The sequence below is a fragment of the Terrapene carolina genome, unplaced genomic scaffold (assembly GCF_002925995.2).
Source record: "Terrapene carolina triunguis isolate 2854851 unplaced genomic scaffold, T_m_triunguis-2.0 Scaffold34029, whole genome shotgun sequence".
NCBI lineage: Eukaryota > Metazoa > Chordata > Testudines > Emydidae > Terrapene > Terrapene triunguis.
In genome coordinates this window covers 3,058,470-3,067,189 of record NW_020698380.1, presented here as the reverse complement: position 1 = coordinate 3,067,189, position 8,720 = coordinate 3,058,470, and the positions used below count along the sequence as shown (strand labels likewise).

General features: G+C 38.9%; 1 protein-coding gene across 4 annotated transcripts in view; it reads right to left on the bottom strand.

Annotated features, from left to right (window-relative positions):
- LOC112119304 (trafficking kinesin-binding protein 1) overlaps positions 1-8,720 on the bottom strand; it is a 116,591-nt gene that overhangs the window by 29,903 nt on the left and 77,968 nt on the right. For 3 of the 4 annotated variants that reach the window (XM_024217913.3, XM_024217915.3, XM_024217916.3), the window contains exons 5-7: positions 4,658-4,758; positions 3,651-3,759; positions 2,192-2,270 (exon numbers count right to left, since the gene is read on the bottom strand). In XM_024217913.3, the coding sequence (XP_024073681.1) occupies positions 2,192-2,270; positions 3,651-3,759; positions 4,658-4,758 (289 nt within the window). Of the gene's footprint in view, positions 1-2,191; positions 2,271-3,650; positions 3,760-4,657; positions 4,759-5,716; positions 5,807-8,720 lie in introns of those variants that run through there. The other variant, XM_024217914.2, reaches the window with a different exon arrangement.

Genomic DNA, 8,720 nt, shown 5'->3' with positions numbered 1-8,720 from the left:
GGCTCAGCCCGATCCTGGTCTGGGGTTCCGTCTGCTGGCTCCTGCCAGCTGGGGTCCCGTCCGCCGGCCCCGCTCAGCCCACTGCCGGCCGAGGGTTCCGTTCATCCAGGCAGGCAGCGGGCTGAGTGGGGCCGGCGGCCGGGACTCCGGCTGGCAGCAGAGTGCCACTAAAAATTGGCTCACGTGCCACCTTTGGCATGCGTGCCACAGGTTGCTGACCCCTGGTCTAGATAGTACTTAGTCCTGCCTCAGTGCAAGGCACTGGACTACATGACCTATTGAGGTCCCATCCCATCCTACATTTCTAAGATTAGGGCATTTTTTTAGTGTCTTGCAGTGGAAATTATTGTTAATTAAAAGTTTGCTTTAAGCCTAATTTCATGGCTACTTTCCTACTAACTGTGCAGTAAATGAGATCCAGTTCAACTTCATACAAGAAGTTTTAGAATGTCTGAAAATAGCTTTATTTCATGCATAAACTTGTGATCCTAATGGTTTAACTCCTGCTGTATTTTAAGTTCTTTGAGCCTGATGCTTCAACTGATAGAAAAGTAAAAACATATTTAGAGAAGATAGTCCTGTAACACTGGAACATCCAAACTTTGCCAGCAGAGGCGACACTGTCAGCCTGCCAGGAGCCTGAAGGCTGCACTTAATTTAAATTAAATGGAACAAAATGCAGCAGCTGTCATCGATAATACATAGGTGTGGCCCAGAGAAACTGCAAATCCCAGCATACACTGCTCCATCAAGTTCAAGCAGCTACTGTAGAACTCAATGAGCTGCACTTTGGCTACCTCTGCATATATCATAATTAAGCTAAACTGGTATTTTCGTGTTAACCACAGGGAAGAAATGCTAATGTATTCACCTAGCCTCACTCACTAAGAGGAAGAAAAGTATCTTTAAATAAAAAATGTTATGCACATTCTCTCTAAGACTAAATTGTCTGTTGTGCATTGGTACCTGATAAGTAGGATTGGAAAGATTAGACTTTTATGAGTAAATGTCCATTTCATTGTACACATACAAACCAATGAAAAAATATTTCCATCAACAATAATCCAAATTTACGGACAGGCAAAGAAAGAAAAATGCTGCTTGAAAACTTAAGAGTCAGAATCCAGTGATTTCGACTTTTGAATTACGCTTGTTACAAATGGACTAGTGAATCAATACTAAAAACAGGTCTGATTTGTTGATTTAATTGTATTTACTTTTTATATTTTGACATGTGATGTTGACAGTTTGTGTTTAATGGTTCATAAAGCTTTACTTTTTTTTAACCTCAACGTCATTAAATAATTCTCTGACTCCCCCATATTTACTTCCAACTCTGAACATTTAAATAAAAAACCAAAAATTTAAAACCCATAATTTCACACAACTGTGAAAATTTAAAATGGATAAAATGCTTACAAGTAAACATTGGTGTTATCAATATTATCCACTGAAACTATAAAAAAAAATGAAATTCTGCCAAGCCTACTAATAAATCATCTGAAAGTTTCCATCTCTTTCAATGCCTGATCATTAGGTCTTCATTGATGGCCCATATGGATACTGTAGATATATTCCAATGTTACATTTTAGTTCAAGGACTTGTCCTTAAAGCTGAATTATCTTGAAATTAAATGTGGTCTTAAGTGATGTAATTCCAATATGAAATGTGAAGCTGACAGGCTGAAAGATGGCTCTGCCTTTCTCGTACATTATTTCATAAAGTAAAGGTAGAAAAGTGACAAGAATGCAGGGACTTTTAGTCTTTTGTTTCTCTTCTCATGACCAGTCTTAAAAGACAGACAGACATATAATACTTGTAAGGAAATGAAGGACCACAGGGTAAATGATTCATTTAAATGACTCATTTATGAATTTACAACTCAACCTAAATGTGGCTGAACACAATAATTACAGAGACAGGGTGGATGAGGTAATATCTTTTATCGGACCCACTTCTGTTAGTGATAAGAGGCAAGCTTTTGAGCTACACAGTGCTGTTCCTTAGATCTGTTTCCCAGACCTGAGAAAGAGCTTTGTGTACCTCAAAAGCTTGCCTCTCTCACCAACAGAAGTTGGTCCAATGAAAGATATTATCTCACCCACCTTGTCTCTCTAATATCACCGACATGGCTACAACAACACTGAACACAATGTCAGATGTGAAAAAGGAGAAAAAAAAAGGACATACTCAGCTCTTTCACACAGTCATTTACAAGCTGCTGTTCTTTCTCTTCGTAAGTAATTGTTTCAGTCTTCAGCTGACAGGCCTGTTCAAAAGGTCCACATCAAAATATGGCACATTAGCATCTTGGTTGTTTTCTAATCTGTTGTAGTGTTTCCATTTGCTTCAAAAAAGCAAATTCTTTTTTCAAATCGCAACTCCAGGAAAACAGTGAGAAAACCCCAACTCCCCTGGTCTCCCCTCAATCTCTAAAAAAAAGGGGCCAAATGAACATTCAGCATCCACAGATTTGATGCAGAAATTTGCACCCACTAGGTGTCACTATTTTAACAGGAATGAAGATGACCGAAACCACATGCAGGGAGTGCACAATGTATAAATTGATCACCTGAACAGATACGTTTTGAGATCTCTAAAACAGATGAAGATATTACATGTTTAAATTAAACACTATATTTTACATTTCATCCAAAGCATTGGCTACGCAATTAGACTTAAGTGTAAAGTGTTCTTTTATAACCCCTGAAGCCAGAAGACTTTCACTTCCAGCCCCACCTTAATTACCCTCACAATACCCACAACATAATATTTACACTGCTTATCTTCCCTGAGTGTTTTCATAATAAAGGTGAAGTAGACTGCACTTTGATCAAAACATATTTTATAAAAGAGTGACTTACATTTGTAATGGAAAGTTAATGAATTTGTGAATCTGAGAATGGTATTTCATCTAAACACCAATGAGAGTTTGCAAATTATAACATATCCCCAAATATTGTAAGTTCAAAAACTGCATTGAAAAATCACAAATGTAATTACTTATCTGGTACGTGGCCGTCACAGTGAACATATATTAACTCTGACAGACTCCATCAACCCACATACATGTTTTTTATTCTTTTGAACAGTCCCAAAATAAAAGGAAAAATATGAATCCACAAAAAACAATGTTAAAATAATGTTAAAGGCCTGACTTGAAACCCACAAATTAAGGCCATTTAGAGTTTAAGGTAATACTGCCTCTCTCTATACTTAGGTAAGACATTTGTGCCTATTGCTAACATTGGTATGGGTTAAGGATCCTATGCCAACCTGCAGGTACAGCAAGGGTTAGCCATGTTCGAACACCATTTTTGTTTTCAGTCTGCGTGACCCTCTCAGGTTTTAGGCTATAATACTGTCCCCCAACACCGTTATAGAACTATGTTGTCCCCTCCACATGAAGCCTTTGCTCTGAATTTCCTGAAATGTATAGGTTTCAGTTGGACTCTTAACACTATTTTAAGATCAAAATTGGTGATTTGCTATATTACAAGGGGATCTGTTATGTAAGATAGCCCTCCCCTGTGAGGGTTTCCATTAAGAATATTTATTTAACAATCATCAGTAGAGCACTGGTTTTCAAAGGGAGAGGGAAGCAGGGCTGCAATTATTAAAAACAAAGTATACAAGGGAGTGATTTCACCTCTGATCTAAGCACAACATTCTCCTCTTCAAGGTCCTTAAGTTTCTTTTGAAGAGAATCCAAGTGAAAATAGTTCTGGACGGAGGAGGAAGACTCATTCCTCTTCAACCTGGTAACAGAACCATTAACATTTACTTTAGGCCCATTTTACTTGAAGCCTTGGAAATGACAAATGGGAAAAGGCTTAACAGAGGTCCCATAACAGCCAGAGCTGTGTGAAATTCAGACTTTTCACTTTAAGTTATTTGTGACAACACACATTTTCATCTCATTTTAAAAGTGAACATGACAATTTTCCTTATTTCTCCCACTTCCTGTGGGAAAGCTATTCATCCACAGATATTAGGAAGAAAGCAACCTTCACATGCAGACTTACAAAAAATAATATAATAGCTTCATGAATCACGTTGCACATGCTCCACCTGAATGCCGCAATAACTCTGCAGACAAGTGGACAAGGGCAGGCAGCCTCCTCAAAGTCTGCCGTGCTGCTCAGACAGGTAACTGTCCAGAGAAGACTGTAATCCATGCGTTATCCCCTCCCTCTGCTGTTAAACAGTGCGCAATATTTTAGCAATGCCTCAAGTCTTTGCCAGCCAAAGCAATGTGAGTATGGAGGTTAGTCTTCCATCACTTGGCCAGATTTTCCCCTGCAGACAGAAAGATGGTATGGTGGGGTGGTACATGCCAGGTGGCTCACTGATCCTGTGGGGTGGTCTATGCCAGCCCCAATGTGAGTTAGAGCAGCCTATGGTATCATATGCCACTGTCCTCCTGTCCTCCTTTTTCCTTCCCTCCCCACATTCGAATCAGTTCAGTTACTCCAATACAAACATTAGCAAATGAAAATGTGCGGCGCAAGTTGGAGGTTTAAGTTATGAATGTAGCTTTATTCCATTCAGGATTAATTTTGCCACCCTCAAGGGTATCAACACTGCTCTTAAACTTCCTGCTATTATCCCTGGAAGGTTCAGATTCAGGAAAAGTGAACTGATCTGATAACTTACGGTGTTGAGCAGATGGACTCTGGCTCACTTTCTTCAGCAGCACTGGTATAAAACTGAAGCAGCTCATCCTTCATGGACAGTTCATGGCGCAACTGAGAAACCTGAGCAAAAAAGAGCGTAAATCTATCACTTCCCTTCCAAGCACATTTATATTTTTAATAATTAAATCTATTTGTTTTTCATCTTTCATATGTTTCCTTCAGACTAGTCAAGAGCCCACTGTACCACTCTGATGAATGGACTGGAAACAATTTTTACTTCTTGAAAAATCTTTAAACAGTCATTTGATTTTTCCTCCCTTTCTTTTTAAAGAAAGCAAGAATCCAATTACCCACTGCTATTAAAGGAAACAAGAGAGGCAAATGGTCTGTCTCATTTCACTCCATGAGTCTGATTCACTGTCCCAGGTTTACACCAACATTACTCCATTGATTTCAATGGAGTAAAGCAGTTGTAACTCAGGCCTAGCATTTCTTTTCTGCTGCATTTGACACAATAATTATAACGATCTCACTTGGACATGGTCCTGGCCACCATTATCCCTGCCTTTGTGACTTTCAGACTGGATTATCATAATTCTCTCCATATAGGGTTACCTTTGGACACCACTCAAGTTTTAGTTGGTGCAGAATGTAGCAGATCCACCGTTTAGTAGGTTTTGCCATAGGGTGCCATTACATCAGTGCTGCATAGACTGCAAAGAACTATTAGCTTCTGAGTGCACTTTGACTCTGAAAAGTGATTCTATAGAAGTGGTATCATAGAATCCCATGCTGCTTATATCTTACTCTGTATCAAATGTGCTCATTTTAGCAATGAAAAGGTGTAGATTTTTCTTCCTAATTGCCAGCTCTGCAGAAACAATCTAAAATCCAAAACCCATTTTATAAGTCCTCACTCAGATGAGAGGTCCACTAACCACGAGCAACAGTTTGCAGGATGAAGCCCGTTATTTCTCCAACACTGTAGGACTAAGTATTTATTAACATGAAAACATCAATTACATCACATATTTTATTCATTAACTAGATAGAGATCATCTTATCTTTCATATGTTACCTTTTGCTCTAGTGGATTAAAAGTCTTATTTCAGAGTAGTATTTTCCCCCCTTCTGACTGTAAAAGAGGAAATGAAAACTAGCTCTGATGAAAAACAGTCTGGAAATGAGTGTGGTGGGCTCAACCCACCAAACACTGAGCTTTAGCAAACATCAAACACTAACTCAGGTGCAATATCTAGCAATTAAATGAGAAGTACAAAGCTCTACTGTTTAAGAGTGACCATAAACTGCTGGTCACTGGGCTGACAGTCCCCGCGGAGGATGAGTTAGCTAGCACTGCATTAGCTGCTGCAGGAGCACACAACAGAGATGACTAGAACAGGAAAGAAGTTTAGGGTTAAATAAAGTAAATAGAATAACCCAGAATAACTAGGAAGAGCAAAAATCCAACAATCTCCTTCCACTCTATCCTAGACTGACAGTTCACTTTACTCTGGTTCTTAGATCAGATTTCAAAGCAGGCAGGATTAGGTTGTACATGGTAATGTCATATTTCAGCAAAAGGACAGAAATTTTGATCTTGGAGCTGCGGCATCCTTAATTTTTAAACACTGCAACACAGCACTGGATGGGCAGGCTTTACTTGGGAAGCTACACTCATTTGTGCTACCTAAAGGTTGAACAGTTATTTCTGCAGTCAACGCAATTTATAATCAAGAGAATTTGTCCAATACAACATTGAAGACTTTAGTAAAATACTTCCAAAACAGCAGGTACCCGGTGACTAAAGTGCACCGACATACAGTACAGCATTTTGCTTCAGTGCACTCACCTTTTGTTCTCTAGTGCCAAACAGTAGGTCTGAGTCTCAGTTTTCATAATTTAGTACTACTGGAAAGAGTTGTACAGGGTAGAAATTAGTAGCAATTAGATAAGACTGGGAAGGAAAGGGCTCTGTCCTCTTGACAGAAGGAAAAATGAAATTCAAACTGTTTTGAAGTGATCACACAAAAGCAGCTTGTTGCAGGTGAAGGAGACATTGGTATTTAAGAAGGGCAAGTAAGAGACAATATAAAGAGAAAAACTGGCCTGAAACATGTGGGTTAAAGTCACAGTTTTCATCAGAACATGATCAGAGTCTATTCCTCACAATGATATATAGGTTTGAAAATACAAAATCTACATGTTAATGTAAAGGCAACACGTGTATCAAATGAAGAGCCATGGAATAAACTGAGGATACATGATTGGTGTGGCATAAAGACTATTAACATGAATATGGAGTGGCTGCACTACTCATGAGTAAAGAAGCCAGGTCATCCCATAAAAGTGCCAATAAAATCTATATATCATACACCACCATCAGGTATGTTGTATGTGTCATATGCTGCACTATTTTAGGAATGTTTAAAAGAAATTTATAGGGACTATATATTGTATCCCTCTGGCAAAGTCAGTTGTCTTAGTTATCATGACTCCCAACTGAACAGGGCTCAGAGGAAATATCAAAACCCACTAAAACTAACCTCAGATTTTCTACACACAAAAGTGTTATGACTTTAAACCCTAATATCATTGGTCCCACTGGGAAGCTGGCAATTTCCTAGATGAATCATGACATTTTTTGTTAAGAAAGCTATTAATAATGCAGCCAAACTGGCAATGCTGTCAAAGGTGAGTGAGTAATTCATTTGTCACCTGCCTTGGAATTTCTCCCAGAGAGATCACCTCCATATATTGGGTGTATTTCCATGCATCATGCACCTGTAACTGCCTCACCCACAACTTGCTCATTATACCATTGCTCAGATTTACCCTAACATCACAAATCCCAGAGAAGGTTCCATAAACAACCATTTTCTAAAAACCAACCTGTTTTCAACCCCTCCCACCAACTGTGGAATTTCTCAACCTTTCTTAATCTTCCCCCAAGAAGTGCATCCGCAAGAGGCCCAGGATGGGCAGGATTCAGCTCAAGGTCACCAAGTGTTTCTAGGAGGGACCCAGAACTCACTTTTAGCTCTTCAAGGCAGCAAACTAACAGACGTTGCGTTGTGACATTTTTAGTTAATCTGGCTCTCTACTCAGGGAGATGCAATAAATAATCCTGATGATAATTTTCAGAACTCTCAACATTTCTCAAATATGTTTATAATACTTCATATATAGCAGATACAATATACATTATAGTGTTCTATGGTGTTATTTATTTTTTTAAATCAGAACTCATTTGGGATGACCTGCACCACGTCATCCTATACAGACACACAATATGTATACAAAGAACCTAACACATTACTATTGCTATCCAAAATTGTAATATACACACATACATATCACAAAAACCTTCGTGCACACACATACACCACCAGATTCTTCCACATTTCACTGAAAAATAGCAAAACCACTGCACCATAAGCCAGACGGTTTTAACAAATCTAGATGGGCGATACTAAGTCCCAGACCATTAGTTCTGTTTAATATCTATTTCTTTAACCCAACAAGTCACTTCGCTGCTTTCTGAAGCAGACCATATGTTGAAGAAGCATCATTCATCATGTCATAGAACCCACACAGTAATTTATCCTGAGCCACCCAAGTACCTGATGGATATGAAGCTGGGTATGTTAAAGAGGCATGATACCAGAGGGGTACAGAAAGTACAATGCACGTGATTTTAGTGATCGTGGACTACTAAAAATCTCACTTTATATGAATAATACACCTTAAATAGAGTGGTATGATGTTTATGTTCATCTGCAGTAGGGGAGCAGGTTCAGCATTTAAGTGATTTTATTTAAAAACCAAAACTGAAATCAGCTTGAATACAGAAAAGAAGTTTGGGGGGGGCAGGGGGGGGAATGAAAAATAATCTCTTACAGGTGGGAAAGGAGAGAAAGAAAGGGAGAAGAGATAATCACTGAGATATGGGGGGAGAAGAAACAAAAGAAAAAAAAGCTGAATATTGTGGAAAGAGAAGTGCAAGCAATGAACCTAGGTAAAAAGGGAGCTAGAGAAGTGAGAGGAAAATATTGGAAAGAAAGACGGGGGGGGGGGGGGGG